The following is a 19,608-nucleotide window of genomic DNA, read 5'->3' on the forward strand; positions in this document are numbered from 1 at the left end:
AAAACACAATTCACAATTGTAAAGGAGATAGGTAGAAAGGAACGAATCGCAGTCTTAATCTACGGAAAATTCTCTATAAAATAAATTGCAAAATTAATATGGCAGGAAAGCAACTAAGACACAAATTTAGCTTGCTTTTCACTAACGAGCAAGGCAAAATAGTATAGTAATACATAAAATAGTATGCCACGCGTTCGCAAGCTTTATGCTTTATAAACAATACAAAGTACTGGCCAACGGTAACGTGTCGCGCCGCGTCCAGGCAGAAACGGACTGAATCCTACGCTGCTGCCTGTAGTACCAGCGCAAGCTGCACATTGTTATTCGCGCAACGAGATAAAAAGTTGTTTATACACAAACATCGATCAGCGCGACGAGTGTAAGTAAAACAAATTCTACAAATTATTCAAATTCATAAATTTAATATATGTTAGCAACATACGCTGACACAAATTAATATGTTCTTGTTTTGGGAGGAATGCTTGGGCATTCAATTTCATCTAAAGTACAATCAATCACAGGCCGGTAGGTCAAACAAACCTCTCCTGTTTTGCAATCCATATAAGCAATTGTATGCTTCCGAAAATGACTATCAAAAGGCTTTCTCTGTTGGTTATCTAACTCCTTTGCATAGTCAAATTCATCTATTCTAGTAGGATAATCCTCTCTAGAATGGGCCCCACGTGATTCTTTGCGCGCTTCAGCACCAATAATAGTGGGCATTGCATTTAAAATAAGATTCTCAACTTCCAACGTCTCAACCATGTTGGAATTCCAAACTTTACCCTTATCGGGGACTATTAAACAGTTCACCAAGTCCCAATGTTTCTGCATTTGTTCAATACCCTGACACAAAAGATCTTTTGTGCGGAAGACGGCAGCAAAATTTTGCATTGTATGTTGTATTTTTTCGCGTAAAACCGTTGCAGGAATACCGTTTCGGCGTTTCATTAGTTCATATACATGTACCAACGATTCTTCACCAGCATCCTACATATAGGTATCAAATGTTAAATAATTATACCTTACACTGCTATTATTTCTACATGTTTAAATGAAACAATACATACAGTACGTAATGGATCCATTTTTTCACCCGGCTTGTTCTTACATTTAATTGCTTCCACACAAGCACGGCCCATAACGGCCAGCTCCAGCAATGAATTTGCACCCAATCTATTTGCGCCGTGAACGTTGGAACTACCACATTCACCCGCGGCAAGTAAACCCGGGACGATTAAATCATCATCCCCACAGTATTGCTTAACTTCACCCAGATAATTAGTAGGTATACCTCCCATTGTAAAATGAACAGTGGGTAGAACCGGGATTGATTCATTTAAACAATCAACGTTGGCAAATATTTTTGCGGACTCGCGAATGCCCGGCAATCGTTTCAATATAATATCATGAGGTAAATGAAATAGTTGAAGATGAACGTGATCTTTCCCCGGACCAACACCACGACCTCCAAGGAAACGTATAACAGTCATATAAAATATTAATTAAATCACTTACCTTCCAAAACCTCCAGGGTTATCGCACGTGACACAACATCTCTTGATGCTAAATCTTTAGCAGACGGTGCGTACCGCTCCATGAATCTCTCACCTTCGGAGTTTACTAAATACCCACCCTCGCCGCGTGAACCTTCAGTTATCAAACATCCCACTGGATACATGCCGGTAGGATGAAACTGGATAAATTCCATATCCTGTACCTGGAGTCCGGCGCGGATCATCATTGCAGCACCATCACCTGTGCAGGTATGTGCAGAGGTGCATGATTTATAAATTCTCCCAAAACCACCCGTCGCAAGAATCTATTAAAACATTAAGTAAGATTCCTGCCCAAATAATAGTTTCGCCAAACTCACCGTATTTTTAGCTTGAAATCTGTGGTAAGATCCATCTTCCATGCAATAAGCTATAACTCCTTGACAAGTCCCATCTTTCATCAGTAAATCAAGAGCAAAATATTCGACAAAATAATCGCAAGTAAATCGCAAACTTTGTCCGTATAACGTATGTAACATACTGTGGCCAGTTCTGTCTGCGACTGCACATGTGCGAGACGCTTTGCCCCCCTTACCATAATCAAGAGATTGGCCGCCAAATGGCCGCTGATATATTTTTCCAGTCGCAGTTCTAGAGAATGGCATACCATAATTTTCTAATTCAAAAACTGCATTTGCCGCTTCCCGAGTCATGTAATGTATGACATCTTGGTCCCCAAGCCAATCAGAACCTTTCACGGTATCGAACATGTGCCATTTCCAGCAGTCTTCACCCATAGATGCTAAGGAAAGCAGCAAAACCGACATGCTGATTAACTGTAATCATTACTGTTGCAACTATTAGATGAACTTTACTTACCAAGGGCGGCGTTTATTCCTCCTTGAGCAGCCACTGTATGCGATCTAGTCGGAAACATCTTGGTCACAACTCCTACATTATATCCCATTTCAGCGGCCCCCAGCGCTGCACGTAGGCCGGCCCCTCCAGCCCCAACAACAAGCACATCGTAAGTGTGATCAGTAACATCAAATGTCTTGCAGAGTCTAGTCGTTTTCGATGGTATGCATTCAGTTGAGGCATATTTCTTGACGAGTGTTAAGCGTGGAATTGTATATTTTAATATTTTATTAATATTTATCAGCAGAGAGCACATGTTTAGAAAATTGATAGACGATATTGAATGATAAACAATGTCAATTACGTCTCATAAACATTCATAGACACCTCTGATTTGTAAAGTTTTTAATAAACATTTCTGCAACAATCAGAAATCATACAATTCATAGTTACTGCTTGAATGACGAACGGTACCGTGAAGAAATTCCTATACTTTAAGATGTAACACCCACAAGCATTTTTCACGGTTTATATTTTTCATTACAATAATATTTCACTGTACAGTTTTACCCTAAATCGTCAATTGTCATGCTACAAACGCATGATTCACGTACTTCCGTCTAATAACTCATCTTTGTTACCATTAATTTACATTTAACATTTAAGTGCATTCATTCGGTTACAAACTAACTTAAACTTATTTTATGTGGTGAAATCTATCTCGCAACATATCCACTTCACACTCTTACATCCTGGTCACTTTAACAGTGTGCAGAGCGCTCCTTCCATTTTTTTCTCGCCTAGTCAATTTAGTGAAGTGCTAGTGAAGTGTTATCATGATTAAAGTTAATCTTGCAGCAAGCTTAAGATAAACATCTGTATGGCAAATAAAAGAGCGTTGCTGGATAACATCAATACGCGATTCGCACAATGTCATATCCGCTTTAAATCTTATAAATTCAATATTTGGATATCATGTAAAACTCACTTTGTCAATGCTCGTTTATTTGCTACGATCCGCAAATCACGGCACACGCGTATTCGAGAAAAAACATACCTATCTAATCTTAAGATTCACCTGCTAGAAGTGACAAATAGCTTTGAGCAAAGATTTGCTAGACAGTAACTAGGGTGAGGTGGACGAACGAACCAGTCTTCAATAAACGAGTTTTTAAACATTAAACAATAGTCGTACTTTAAGAATTAAAGCAAACAATACCGGTATTCAAATAAATAATTGAAAGCGTATTGGTTTAATAATTTCTCACACTCGTATCCTCGTATCCATACACACAATGTGCATATCTCGGTAAGGAATAGCAAATTCGTTAACTCGTACGCAATAAACAAAATTATAAGAAAAAATGTTTATAATGTATTTTTCCAGCAAATGTGAGCGAAAGAGTTAATTTGATTTTATGAACCACGCTTATGAAACTCACCAATCATAATTGACTGGTTGCCCATCAATAAAATTTAATAAAATACGCAGCATCTTTCCTGTAAATTAGTTAGATATTTAACTGTACGCTATGCTCTGGGCGACGCCGTTGACAGTCTTTGACTTGAGTTCGTCGTTTTCATACGACATTATGGTTTCTTTACCATTTTCGAATACTCTGTACAGAATAAACGTGACGATAAAACACATATAAGACAGCACACAAATAAATAAACTTACTTTTTGGTGGTAATCTTCTTCCCATTGATGAATTTTGTTGATGTAGACATGCGCTTCATGTTCACATTGGCGGCACCGTTAGCACCATTTGTGAAGCTGCCATTGAAACTGCTGAATGAAGTGAAACCACCAGTGCTGGGTACATTAAAGAAGTCGTCCATAATGTTAGCACCCAATCCAATGCCAAATGGGCTAAAAGATGTGAACTTATAGCAGTTGAAGGGTGTGAGTTCCTGTTACGTCTTCTGTCGCGATGACTGTGACTCCCAGCGGAAGTTAGATCTATTAAAACATTGATAATAAATTTAACAGATAAACCCACTTGCAGAGATTGAAATACCAAAAAAGTCAGCAAATGGCGAACCCCCAAAGAACTCCCTAAAAACATCCTCGGGATCTCTGAACGAAAAGAAACCAAAGCCGTAGTCCAGGTCGTCCTCGGTGTGTCGACTGCGTCGGGTTGAACCGCCATTGATCAAGCCTTCTTTGCCGTATTGATCATATACACGACGCTTTTTCTCTGTAAATAAAACTTCAGTTAAGACTTGTTCATGCTTTGAATTGCATGAAGACAATGTATTTATTATTACGATTAGGTGCGATGTTCAGGTCCAGCTAAAAAGGCGCTGTATATTAAAAAAAGTTAAAGAGTTTAAAATGAAAGCCAAACGAAGTTTAGATTCTGATCACAAAAAAAAAACAAAAACGCAAACACTGTAAACTCAATATCAAGTACCAAAAGAACGATGAGAAGGCATGTGCGAATCAAAATAGGTCCGGAACGAACGAGACGATTTACAGCTGCTCGACCTCTGGGACGATCTGCTGTCATAAATCTTGCGTTTCGTGTCTGTTTGTTTAATTAAACGTACCAAGTTAAATTAAAATCACATTGTCGACATTGATCCAAATTAAACTATAGTACAAGACTTAAAAGAATTAAATTTTATTAACATACCGTCTGAGAGGACTTCATACGCTTCAGATATTTCTTTGAATCGCTTGGTTGCTTCCTCCTGATTCTCCTGGTTTTTGTCTGGATGCCATTTTAACGCTAGTTTACGATAGCTGCAATTATAATATAAACAAATTACATTAGTGCGCCAAGTATATCGCGGCACTAAAATAGAATTGAAATTGCAAGTACTGCGTATAGATACACACGTGAATTTTCGAAATTCGCGAGGCTAAAAATAACATTTTTCTAATTTTGGCGCTAGATATATCTGAATGAATAATATGCGGCCGGTTTGAGCTCGCGTCAGGACCGCGCTGCCACCGGCTGCAGCCATCACAAGCGAGGTGTGACTAACTTACTAAACATAGATGCAAATGTCGTTCTATCATCAATCAGTAGGAAAATATTATAGTTAAAATTTAAACGAGAAAATACACCACTTACGCTTTCTTGATCTCGGCAGTGGCAGCGCCGCGTGGTACCTCGAGGACTCTGTAATAGTCCACCATCGCGGCGCTACTGTTATCCTTTCGCCCCAGGGTTGAAACCCTTGCTGAAAAACAAACAAAAACACGTTCACATTAAGATGCAAATGCCAAAAATACGAATGAAAATAGATAACAGTGTCAGCGTGACAATTTATACCTTAGTGAAATGTTCTAGAATAGTTCTAGAACAATATGTTGCAAGAGAAACACACCACAGGATTATAGCCGTGTTACAAAGTCTTCCTTCGGTCGCCAAGAACAAATAAAAACTAATCCAACAACAACCGAAAACAAATTTATTAACTGCGATAAGAATGCAAGGCAACTATGATTTAGTAACGCAAAAATCGCATGTTTTTGTTTTCCACAGGTCACTAGATCACTTAATTCTTCTAGAGAGAAAATAACCTTGTGATGTAGCTGATTATTCAGCAAAATAATTACCTTCATCTGCCTTATCTCTACTGATTATACTTGCTACGTCAGCCATGATACATCCTGATAAAGTAGAAACAAAAAAAACATGGAACTATCCCAATTCAAAATACAATCAAAATAATTTCACTTTTTAACAGTTTCCCATCAAAATCTCGTTATTGTTAAACATTTAGCAATCGATGTGTCATTGTTGAAATTTGCTGATCTCAGCATTCGTTGCGTTCCGGATCGGTTCATCCGATTACCAACTTGTTAAGTGCGAAAAAACAGCAGGTAATTCAAATTTGTACAAAAAAGTGGGTTGTTGTATGTATTACAGAGACAGACGATGACTAATTTTATTTTAAATGTCGACCAACACGCACAGTTGTTGTGTGTTTTTACGTGGTTTTAAGTGAGACACCTTACGGTAAAGTATTCATAATGGTCGTGATTGGAGGTGGGCTTTTAGGAAACTTGCTTCTGAACACATGCAAGTAAATAATATTCATTGATTCTATGCAAAACATATGATTCAAGCTGTTTTATTAATTTCATATCGGCGCCTTTCCATTGGGATTCTGATAATTACACACATGTTCGCCGGACTTTTAATGAACACATCATTAAGCGAAAAAACAAATGTTATTTTTAATTTTTACTAGAAGTACTTAAGCGTGTTTTTCTGTAAAATATTTATGTTTATCATGGAATATCCTAAATTCTTGAAATTATTGAAAATGTTTGAGTGACTCACACTTCATTCATTCAACTACATATAAGAACCATTTCCTATACGACTTTAGTTTTATAAACTTGCTAACGTTCAAATATAAATTATTATCAAAAATGAACAAGGAAATTTAAAGAAGTGTATCGCTTCTACAGTATACTCGTACACTATTTTGCGTCTAAATGTTTTTAGTTAGATATTAAACTGCATATTTAATATTAATTTTATCATTTTAATAATTTAGATGTTACAACATACGACTTCAAACAATGATCAATTAGCAACATTAGAGAATCATTTCCCATGTCGTGATTTGTTGTGTTCCTCTGTTTTTCTAGTTATGCGTATTATATAAGACAATATGGTTGTAAACTTAATAATAATATCAAACGCGCCAAACATTTTAATAAAGAATTAAACCAATTATTACATTTTTTAAAAACCTGTGGGGAAAGTAATAAAATATTCTTCAAAATAAAGAAATAAGAGAGTATTTGTTCTCCATCGTATGAATACCTATTTGCATTTCTATTTTTCTGTGAAACTATGTACAACAATGCGCAATGCGGCATGAAACCAGAATAACTATTATGATGAAACGAAGTTTCTTGGTCATATTATAATTGCAAACTGGCTGAGAACGGATACGTTTCTACTTGATCTAGTTGATAAAGTTAATGCAAAATTTGCTTTAAAATTTGAATACGTAAGTGAATTTTAATTGTTTCATATTAAAATCGTATTTAAATTAAAACTTTTACTCTCTGTGAATTAAGTGATCATAACTAAAGAGTCAAACATATTCGCATAAATTAGTTTAGAATAATCTCATTTGATCTCACTACTCACGAGAAATAGTTGCGTCGCGCATCATTAAATCCGCGTTGAAAGGGAAAACCAGGAAATTTGTAACGATACTAATACGTACATACACTTCCTTCGTGTCTTTCAACTATTGGTTCATCGCTGTACCAGGCACAAGACGCGAATGCGCTAATTTTAAATTGAGCATTGATTACAAATAAATTGTCGAGTGTTACAACTTCTTACTTGAATAATATATTATTGCCTCCATCAACTCATGCAATCAATGCAAATTTCGTAACATTTGCGAAGCAAATCTCGCAATATTACAAATAGGCATTAGGCTAATCACAAACAAATCAAGCAATCAATGCTTCACTAAAATAACGTACAAGGCATTAATAATGTGCATTATAAATTCGTATTTCTTTGTTTACAATTGCTTTCACATTATTCACGTCATATACTGCAACTGAGAGACAATTATTTACAAGAACTCCGTTTCGTCACTTAAATGCGAGTGCACTATTTCAAAATACATCGTGATACATGCTTTTTGCCTGCAGATATTCAGCTGGCGCACAGCTGCAACGTTTTTTTTTTCTTAACTGATGTAAGTTAATGATGAAGCATAATGATAATAGTATTGATATTTGATATATGCTGAATATCAAATAAAACTACATATATGAACTATCTGTTTTATTTGTTCTTTAAAAAAGAGGAATATCAATAAATCAATCTATAATTACACTTCAAGGTTGTGACTTGTGCCATGTGGTCACGATAATTCAAAGTGAAGACAAACAAAACAACGCAATTTTGTTACTCAACTCGATTTATCAATAACTTTCTATAACTGTATCGGTAGTATGTAAATTCTCGCATATTTCATAAATGTATAACTCGCAGCAGAAACAAATGATCGAAAGTCATCATTAACGAAAAAAAGCTCGAAAAACAAAACTTCATTGCGTGCCAAACCCATATATTCGCTTTGTTAGCTTTGGCATTGCAAACTACTGTTATAAGTGCGCAAGTTTTACAGTTCTGAGTTCGCACGAATTGTGTGCGTTTTGTGATTTTACATGAACTTGACATTTAGCGTATTTATTGCGCGTTTAAAATTGAAATAAATGCATTATAAGTCAGTTTCGATCAATACTGCCGATCTATGCTTGTCCACGCGTATGCGTTTAATGTTATTTCGTTCCGTAAATTGATTCGATAAATAAATTCTAACTGTTGTTTCGTCCAAAGTGCACTATACTAAATCTAGACGCAATTATTTGCAATTATGACGGTTTTTTGGGTCTATTTAAAACGGGTTTCTAAGGTCGTCCACAAAACAATTATTTTACCTTGCAATCTTGAGTATAAACACGACGAGACTATGCAACACGATCAAAATCAGCCAGGCACGTAACGCCAAACAACCGTACATGCAGGAACACTGCATAAAAACATTTAATTGCAAAACGAAACAACAATAGACGACGTTTTTAGATAAATCTTTCCGAAAAAAAATCAAATGACATCACAAACAAGGCTTATCTTTATTTTTACAACACAATATAAGTCATAAATAAAATGATAAATACTTACAATAACAAAAACGTGAAAAACGTGTCCGATTAACGGATGCGAAGAGTGAAAAGTTGAATTAACTGAAACAACAATACCAAAACATAAGAAAAAAATTTAAAAAATTACAAACCAATCACAATAAAAGTATATAAGTAAAATTTACGATTACTGACTGAAGTTTTCATTTTTGGTGTCACGCCTTTTAAAAATGTAGGCATACGCTACAATACGACTATTGCCCCGATGAACTTTTTGTAATAAAGTGTGTCACAAACAACGTTACATACTGATTACGCGAATATGTATTGCGTACAACTTGCACACTTTTGCGCAGAAAATGCGTAGTTCAGTTTACAGTTTCCTTGAAATGCGGTTAAAATAAACCACTGCAGGCGGTAAAAAGACTGCGCAAATGTTTGAGGTACAAATTAATTACACAACTTTTTTGTATAACAACTAAGTGAATGTAGAGACGAACTTATTCAAGTTTGTTTCGATTATAAATACAGTTTACCAGCAATTGTACCTTGTTATATACTTTTTTATGTAATACTAGGCAGAATTTTTCAAACACATAATTAGAATACAATTTTACGCCTTGAATAATGTAATTATATTAAATTTTAAACACGCAACTTGAAATTTAAATTATAAACACTAATATTTCACAATTTAACTAAGTAAGTAATCATAAAAGTGAAATTAAACTTTGCGTTAAGTATGATCTGATAAACTATGAAAAGATAACAGTAAACACCGCAATTGTCGTGTAATTAAAAAAGAGAATAAAGGAAAAATGAGTCATTACGTTTTCCGGACTTGCGTATACTCGCGCAACATTGGCACATAGAAAATAAAAAACAGTTCATTCACCTCTTCGCCTTTGACAAATTTTGCTCGGGCCATTCAACACCAGAGATTTAAATATTTAAAATGTACCAATTAGTTAAGCTACACACTGTGTACGCATTAGTCACTTTGGTACAATTTAATTATCACAGTTGTATTTATAAAGCCTCAAAAACTACAACGTCACAATAAAAACGAAATCACGTTCAACAAAATCTGCTTAAACAGCAGTCAAAGCAAATACTCAGCCTTGAAATCTAAATTGAATAAAAAAAAGTCACCAACACCGGATGAGCGCATGAGCAATCAAAACTAAACAATGACAAAGTTGTCGGCGCCACACACTCGCACGCACACTTTAGAGCAAGTCAGCAAATTTGAATTGAAACCTTTTTGCAAACAAGTTTTGCGAATCATATTAATGTCAATACAAGATTAAAACGATATCAATATCATGATTGGTTTTCGATTTCCAAGTAGTTTAGAAACGCTAGTTTATGGATCGAGAGAAGCAATTTTATAATTAATCACACAAAATAGTTTAATCGGTGAAACTTAATGTCGTATTACTGCAAGATGATTAATTGAACCGTTAACTCAATTTCCAGCAAAACACAAAATCTAGCACATCCGTACTAATATTAAAAGCAGCTACCCTCTTGACTTTTAAATCATTAAAAACAAATCAAAACAAAAACAATACGTAAAACAATAACAAAACTTGTATATGTTTACATGTATCGCAAACTTAAATATAATGATTGTTTTATACTCAATCATTACGTGTACGTTGAATCATTGTTTAAGGCTAACTTATGTATAAACAATATATAACTACCTATCAACTAGCGGAAGCATATCGAGAGTACAAGTTTCGGTTTACACTAGGTCACGTCCCTCACGCTCAACTCATCGAGTTGACTGGTCATTAAATAGCAACATGGATATGACCACCACGTGATTATTCATAAATACCTGCGTCTAAGGTCCAATTAGTAGGTAATAAAACATTTTAAATAAAATTGATTAATTTCTACTTCCGCTTTGCTCCAGATAAATTACCTGATGCCTCGATCTATTTTATCTCAAAAATAATTCCAACTCTATTATCTTCCAATTTGACGTTTAACTAATAGGATAATTAAAAAATAACAATGGCTATTCCAAACAGTCGCCTTCCGGCTGAGTAGAAATTCATATTGGAACCAATATCTAATAATAACACAAAATTAGATATTTAAATGTTTGTGAAACTTCCAAATTAAGGTTAAATCAAACTAAAGTAGCCATAAATAAATTCCTTTTAATTTCTAGCAATATCTTTGAGGTCGCCCAAAGAAACGACCAGATAAAAAATCCAAAGGAAAGCCAGCAGGTTGTTTTTGGAAAGTTTCGAGTTCATGGCAACCCAAAACTCCACGTGTAAAGAACCTGTTGGAAACCTCATGTTCATCACAGTTACATTGATCAACGTACATCGGACAAGCAAAAAATAATTACATGAAAGTATTTATCCCTTAAAGGCATACTTTTTACGGTACTTAATATGATACAAGATTGAAATTAAACCGAAAAGAGATGAAGAAGAAGATGAAAAAACTTCCTACTTAATTTATAGCCATTGAGAAATATAAATTGATCTAATAACAAGACTAACAACAACGTTGAATCCAATAAATATAATGAAGTCCGATCATCCAATTTTAACTAGACCTGATCCAAAGTGGTCTCGAATTTGCAAAACTTTCTTATACTTTCTTCTTCAAAATTATAATTTGCGAGAATATCTGATTTTGACAAGCTGTGATCAAACCATACACTACACTTACGTTTGATTATTACCACGAGAGCAGCAGAAAAGTGGGTCAAATCTACGCCAGTATCAGTGATCCATGAAAAGTGTTAATTGAATATCGAAAACTTCAGTAGCAGTAAATGTAGCGTTAGAAATGCTAAGATATAATTATCGAAACACCGTAAAAATTACCACATTTATCGATATAAATGGTATGTACGCATGTTTGTAGTAACCGACTCGTACGTGTGCAGTGTATTAGAGAATTAGACAATAAGCATGACGATCCTCATTCTACCGAATACCTTGACCTATAACCCATCATTTGCGGCGCGTAAACATAGGTAAGAAACACTCGGCGATAATTACAACAAGTAATAAACGTAAACCAGGATCATTTCAATTCATTAATCAATAAACCTTTTAAAAACTGGAAGAAAACAAAGAAAGTAGGATAGAATAATCTATATTTACTCAGGTTGTGTGTGTTTAACAGTTAGAAACACAATTATTATGATGCATACAACATTATCATCATCATCGCGTTGCATATTGATTACACGCACAACTCAGGTACACCTACGGGCTTTAGTAGTTGGTAGGCGTGTGCATCTCCATTGTAATTCGATTAAAACAAAGGCCTTAATTACAATAAATGGGTTAAAGCAACAATAACGGCGCACGAAGGTACTGTTTATCATCGTGTCACCGCGAGATCTAAGACAAATAAGGAAACGGTGCGTTGTATTAACTTTCTTTGTCAGGTCTTGATCACAATGGCGAAAGAGTTGCTATCTTATATCGGACACACCACACGAGCGAGCCTACTTGAAAGAAGAAATAAGGAGTCACCGCCACGTGAGTAAGTGTTTATCGCCGTTGTTTTGTGAAGAGACGAAGAAGAATAACCAGAACGGCTATAAAACTGTGACATTGACACTGAGCCGACACTCAAGTCGTATGGTGTACAGTGTGCAAGCTGCATATTTATGCGATGTGTGACACATAAAGACCTCATTGTGCGGTGTGCTTTTCTTTCTTATGCCAGTGCTCGGCCACCAGTACCCTGTGATTGTGATTCACGTGTGTTTTACGGTTGCGCAGAAGTAGGCTCAGAGGCAGTCGCAGAGGACAAACTGCAGTCATGAAAATTTCTACACGGCAAATACACAAAGGTCAACTTTCAAATTTCGTAATTTATTGATGAAAATGAATACAATGCTAATGGATTTACATAGGTGTACCCACCTATATTGATAATAGAGAAAACACTTAATACACACAACACACAGCACACAAAAACATCTCCCAAGAAGTACAAATACGGAAAACACGAGACACTAAAAATAAAACTATAACGACACTTCTGCGCACACACACATGATGAAGATGTGAGCTAACGCGCCATATGATGCGACCACAATTACTCAAGTTCAACGACGACCACGAGTTCAACAAACAGAAAATTTACTGCTAACGACTCGATTTTTTATATTCCTCGCCTCTTGTGTGGGCGACAATTTATTCCCCGACATTAACTTAATGCATTAAAGAAAATTTTATATCTACCTCAATATATAAAAGCATACACCGTTATATTCATTATGATGAAACGCGAATAACAAAATTCAATTCTAAAGCATTCAAATAATCCCTTTATCAATGTCGCAATGGTAAAAAATAACAATATAAATAACTAAAGGATGTTTATGCTTTCTCATGTGGTCTAGCTTGCCAATTGAGTGTTCAAATAAGCAAGCAACTCATGCAAACCGCACACATATGATTATTCATTTCCGCATACGCGATTCAAGTACGAATACGTAAGCTTCGCATAAATATCAATATCACGCTATTTTCTATTAAGTAATGCTTTACAGCGTCTCCACGATGCAATTATTTCTGAGTATCTAGTCGATGTCCAGTTTGACGCGTAAATATTTTCAATTGTAATTATTTCCTTCACCACAAAAACACATTTACGCACCGCGATGATATTTATTTTATTTTATTGTAGGATGTGCGTTCGTTGGTCTTATTTATTTTGAGCATTTTTTGATTTGTGCGCTCGGAACGAACCAATGCCACCGATATTTTTGTATCAAACAAATCTAAAAATACACATAGCACAGACGTAAGTGTACGCCGACCCAAGTGAAACGAGAAGTACGTCTTGCGGACATTTACCACATCCAGCAAGTGAAATGTTTATCGATTGTTTGCAGTGTGTTTCCACTCTGTTTTGATTAATCAGAAAATCTCCATCTTAAACGGACAATTTTTTTCTTAGAATTATAAGTTTTTATGGAGACTAAAAAAAGCAGTTGCTAAGGTAAACATTATGAGAACTTCCTACTCAATTTTCTATCTATACTCAAACGTGTAGGTGACTCTGAATATCTGGCGAACACAAAATAAAAACTTGCATGCAAAGTTTTTTAAATCACTAACATTTAAAAAATTTCAAAACTAAATAATTGCTATTGTCGTGCAAGCTTCGCTTAATTAACACCTAATTTTCAACTTCATCCTGCTGCAGACAGTGTTCAGGCTGGGCTAAAAATAAAATATAAGAAGATACACATACATATAGAAAACATAAACGACGTGAAACTTAAACAGATCCATCTAGATGCTAGACTACGGCGCGTTATACACTTCGGATAACAAGTGGCAAGCATCCAAATTACGTACGTTTTCCTCACTTGCAAAAACTAAACGCTCACTAAACCTCAAGTGTCGTTATTAAAGACTCTTGTGTAACACACTGCAATCATGAAATTATGTCACATTACTTAATTAAATTTCTGCGCAATAGCAAAAAAAAAAACAACAATTTTCTCGAATTTTATTACTCGAACGCACACATATTGACGCAAAAGTCAACAACTTTATTGATCACATATTATGATATATTGCCAAACAAAAACCGAATTGCGTTCAGCTGGAAAAACAACAAATCAATTTGTTAACGCACACAATATAAAACGCGTGGCTGTAATGACTCTGATATAAACACTATTCAGTTTAACTTAATTGGATCTAACAATAATTGAAAGAGTCAACCGGACAAACATCTGGCATGTCCTATATTTCTAACAAAGACTTGTCATTTATGAATGTTATTGTTAAATTGCAGTCGTTTTTAGTTGTTATCAAATCTAATCAAACGGGTTTAAACCCGGTCACAGAAAAATTACAGGAATCTACGAGTTTCTTTGAGGGTTAGACGATAGGCATGCAACCTACCTTGCTAAATGCTTTTTTTTTAGTGAGATAAGTATAAGTACAACCTAAGAAATAATGTTGATGAACTGCATCATGAGAGTTCGCGTTGTCATGCCAACAAGCAAAAACACAACATAAGGAAAAACCAGCCCAACACGCAAAGCAACACAGAGACTGGACCTGGCCTGCTTCAAATCCTACCTGGATACAAATATACACAAATCACTTCAAAAGAAACATATTTCCAGGAATATATTATATCGTCATATGATATTGCATAGCTGACTAATCATTAATACAAACAACTTGAGGAGAAAAAACTCTCAGAAATCACATTAATATCATTTACAAATTCATAATAATCTAAATGTACATTACTTATCAGCGTGCAATTAGATAAAGTGTGAACATGCACACGCACACACTGTGTAAGCAATCATTGCAAAATGATGTTAATTTGAGATGAGGATGTAGGCGTTAAATTATGCCTTCGATCGGCGCGAGACTAACGAACAATGGAATTAATCATTTATGACGATCAGACTCGCACCCGCGAAGACCAGAATTAATAATCTAGAAGCAGTGTAAGTCATGCATACTGATAGATATAGAATATAGATACAAAATCGTGGCTTTGCAAGCGTCAATCTCTAACAAAGAAACGGCCAGTCACTATTGATATCAATAAAAGCAAACAAACGAAAATAAAAGTTATTAAATTAATAAACGTGCTTCAATTATGTCATTTTCAATATTGAAAACGAACGTTAAACGTTTCCTTTCTGCAAATACGAGCGTGTAAAACATGCATATGTAAATGCATGTAAACGCGTTGTGATAAATACAGCGGGCAATCAAGATATTGACTTAGAAATAAACACACACATAAACATACGTAGGCACGACCCGCATTGTGCCACTGTACGCCATTGCAAACAAAACTGCACTGGAAAATATAATAATGGAAATTTACAACACTTACCTTGCTCGCGGCGATGTTCTAGATGTTTCTTTTTACTTTTTGTTGCGAGGGTTGCAGCAGTGCAGCAGTCCTCAGCCCCCTTCGTTGCTATGGGGAACAATATAAACGGCGCACGTTGAACCCGTGTATCCAGAAAACGCTGTTTTTCGTGAGTGTAAATCTCGGCGCGTGATGTAACCGCGTTGTCCACGGTGCACGCGTTTCACAAGCACTCCGCGATTTCAATGCGATTAGAGTGTGAGCGGTACACACCTTTGATTTCAGTGAAACTAATGCAACGCAACGCCAGACACAACCTACTCGGTTGGAGCACGCTGCTGAACTCACCGAACGTGTAATAAGGCTCGACTGCAGTGCCTGCCGGTTGAGAGTGTCGCTAGACTAGGCAGCTGAACTACGCACGTTGCCACACATGGCGGGAAGTGAGTGAGAAAGACTCACACAGCTTACAATATATAAAACAAAGATAGAGAAACAACCAGCTGCAAGCAAACTGGAAATAACACGAGGATACACGAAGCTTTCCGAAGTGTTTGAATATCAACTTGAGTTGCGCTGTTGCCAAACGTCATTTTAAACAATTCAAAGAATTAAATTTCAACGTTTTTATCAAGATTTTTTGTTTATAAATAAAACAAAACTGATTATTTATAAGATATTACTTCGAAATATCATAAAAAAAAGTAAAAGGTGTGTTTTCACTAAAAGTGTTCAACTCGTACGTCGCACTGGTTATTTTCGGATGCGTTTAGGATAAAATTAAAGTTTAAATAAAATTAAAAGCGCGTAGTTCTTGCCTACACGCAACATGCTCCAACTTATTTCTGGCCGAGACAAAAATAACAAATATTATGCACTTATTGTTCGCACCTACTATTTAATACGACATTGCAGCTACAATTGCGCTATAATTAAATTTTCATCAGTTTTGGACCAGAATGCAAACAATCCGAACAAAAACCCGATGTCTATTTGATGTGCTCTGATAAACTATAAACGACAATCATTTCACCGTCATTTGGAGTACGTCCACGTGCCCCGGCTAAAAACAAGCCAGCAACGCTTTCGCGTTGGAAGCAATCAAATCGTCATTACTTTTCTAGATGCTCATCTAATTTTCTCGTCGTGAAATTGCCTCTCAGCACTCTTCAACTCAAATAACTGCATTGTTTGTATCTATGAAGTTGTTTACAACTTTGATGCGGATTTGATGAATAATTATAAACCAACTTAATTTTCTCTCAGCAACACATGTTTTTGTTGTTTTGGTTCTTGTCGTGACAATAATAAAAAGTGAGTCTAGGTCAGTAGTGCTACCGCACTTTACGTCGGACATTTTTAAACGATCCGTATTTTTTTGTTACTTTGTATGAACAAATATTAATCCACTGGTTCTGCTATAATGCGATTTTAATATACTACAGGTACACATTTTTGCCCACAGCGTTAGAAAACAGCTATAAATAACAATATAGATAAAATCGTGCCAGAGACGAATAACAATGAAAACGAAATTGGCGTAAAATGTAATAACGCGGGCGCGCGCGTCGCGAAGTGAATCCGAAACGGGAAATAAACGTGACGATAATAACGCGGAGATTACACTCCAACCGTCAGTCAAAACATAGTAATATTGCATTGTAACAACTAAATCACGTGCTTAAACTGTTGTACTCGAGATAATAAAATGTTTTAGAAAATTGTTTTAAATATTAAAAGATTAAACTCACCGCGGTGTGACGATCGTCGTTGAGAACGTTGAAAAAGTAAGGTTAGAATCATTTACAGTGCTGCCAACATAATACAATCCCCCAAGTAGGTATTAGTGTATAAAAATATATGAAAAACAAAACATTAAAAATTAAAAACATGTATAAACTTTAATAAATATTAAAATATCAAAGTGAATATCTCTGGCCAATGACCTCTTGGTTTCTACTTGTATTTATTTAAATCTCACACTCATAAAAAGTCAGCTCTTTGAAATTCAATTGAATGGTCATTGAAATTCTAAGCAGAGAAACATCTTCAGGCTCTTCTATAACATTTGATTAGTATTAGTATGCAATCATCGTGCATTTGTACAACACACAAGTATTTTCCTATTTTCAATCATTCAATAAACCAATAAACGTCATACATGTTTATAATCATAAATTATCCTTTCGCTGCAAATTTCCAATTGAATTTTGCGGTTGCAAATATGCCGCTAGTTATAATAAAACAAAATTAAATTAAAAACAGATTTTATATTGTTTTATTTTAAGTTCAATTACCCTGAAACTTTTATCTTTAATTTATCCAGATGACAATTGTCTGTTTAAAGTACGCGTACTAAGTTGACATACGTCGGATGTTGAACAAACGTAGGTACAAGATGAATAAATTTCAATTTTAGTTTGTGAACCGTGCCAAATTGGCATCGTGCGTAACAGTTGCACTCAGCACTCTCAATAGACCCCGAATATCGCGATTGAAAATATTTTGCTTTACTTATTTTCACTTGGCAATTAATATACCTGATAGACAGGCACGGCATACTACATACAACCGCAGATTAATATTAATGCTTTCATTCAGATCTAACCAAATGTGCGAATTGAGCACAGTTTAATACACAGCCATACCTACTTCTATTAATACTCGCTTAAATTATAGAATATAGTTATATTTCTATCTATTTATTGATGGATCTAATAATACTAATCAATTAATCATAATTTTTATCAAATTATATACAATCAAGAAGTATACTTCTATTAGAATGTAAAATATGATGGCAAAAGTGTTGTAAAGCTTGAAATATATTGCTTAATTAGAAAATAATTCATAATTTAGCTTCAAACTTAATTTATCTCTAAAGTGTTCATAAACAACCGCGTAGAAATTTCTCCATAGGATAATTGCACGTAAACACACCCATATCTCTCAAATTTCTCGCATTTCAAGCAATGGTTAGTATAATTAGAAATTTAAAAATGGTACATCACGACCAAACGCAGCAGTTGCCTTATTTGGTCACATCTTCAACGCAAACACTGCACAAGCACAAAAACAGGCAAGCCATTAAAGCTAAACTAACTATAATAACCTTAGGTACTTACTCACATCAAATCAATACACTGTTTATTGAATAAAACGCTTCGCAGTGCTGTGTCGTTGCCCATTGATCGTGCAAAAGCGAAAACTTTTCTAGCGTCTATGGTATAACACGACAAACACGCCATAAATTGGTCGGCGGCTAGTGCTCGCACGCGCTTTACATGAAAGTTTATGAAAGAACAGAAACGGTAAACCGTCATTCATAAACATTATTTTATAGCTGTGTCCCCGAGGCATTCTCACCGCAGAAAAAATATTCACATTAATGTTGATATCGGATCGATTTAATGCTAAATTGGATTTGTAGAGAGCAGCTGCACTTTTTTCAAGCGAAGTTCTAGGTCAGCTTATTTAGTTAATCTCTAAACTGGTTTAGACCTAGTTGGAGGTGCTTCTGCTTTTTACAAATTAGTGAAAATTATCGTTTCACGCCTGTCACCTTTAACCTATGCCTAGGTTTAAACAAATTTAATTATTTCTGCAATTATTTGCCTAGTTAGCATATGATATAAAGCGTTCTTTCACTTTTTCCAACTCAATATCTCTTATTCTTTGCAAATTTTGCAACGCGCGCACAATTATTCATTGTTATAACAAATACGCCTCACAACTGAGAATATCGTCCAGCAT

At 35.3% G+C, this 19,608-nt stretch overlaps 2 protein-coding genes across 2 annotated transcripts; both read right to left on the reverse strand.

Moving 5' to 3' along the window:
• Nucleotides 1-402: 402 nt before the first annotated feature.
• Nucleotides 403-2,671, reverse strand: LOC135789895 (succinate dehydrogenase [ubiquinone] flavoprotein subunit, mitochondrial-like). The gene is made up of 5 exons (XM_065299959.1): nucleotides 2,376-2,671; nucleotides 1,877-2,298; nucleotides 1,519-1,822; nucleotides 1,071-1,468; nucleotides 403-990 (listed from the first exon to the last, which is right to left on the reverse strand). Exons 1-5 carry the CDS (start codon nucleotides 2,668-2,670, stop codon nucleotides 454-456), a joined length of 1,956 nt encoding a protein of 651 aa, XP_065156031.1. The 5' UTR covers nucleotide 2,671; the 3' UTR covers nucleotides 403-453.
• Nucleotides 2,672-2,869: 198 nt separating this feature from the next.
• On the reverse strand, nucleotides 2,870-17,633 carry LOC135789897 (dnaJ homolog subfamily B member 6-like). Its single transcript, XM_065299962.1, is given in 7 exon segments — nucleotides 2,870-3,973; nucleotides 4,036-4,240; nucleotides 4,243-4,317; nucleotides 4,358-4,555; nucleotides 4,994-5,103; nucleotides 5,438-5,546; nucleotides 17,607-17,633. Coding segments are annotated over 6 exon segments (753 nt in total). The 5' UTR covers nucleotides 5,503-5,546; nucleotides 17,607-17,633; the 3' UTR covers nucleotides 2,870-3,873.
• Between the last annotated feature and the right edge of the window lie 1,975 nt (nucleotides 17,634-19,608).

Source organism: Atheta coriaria, unplaced genomic scaffold, assembly GCF_025399875.1.
Source record: "Atheta coriaria isolate IRGN ID8LTWV9N9 unplaced genomic scaffold, Caltech_Dcor_3.1 hic_scaffold_3_pilon, whole genome shotgun sequence".
NCBI classification, from domain to species: domain Eukaryota; kingdom Metazoa; phylum Arthropoda; class Insecta; order Coleoptera; family Staphylinidae; genus Dalotia; species Dalotia coriaria.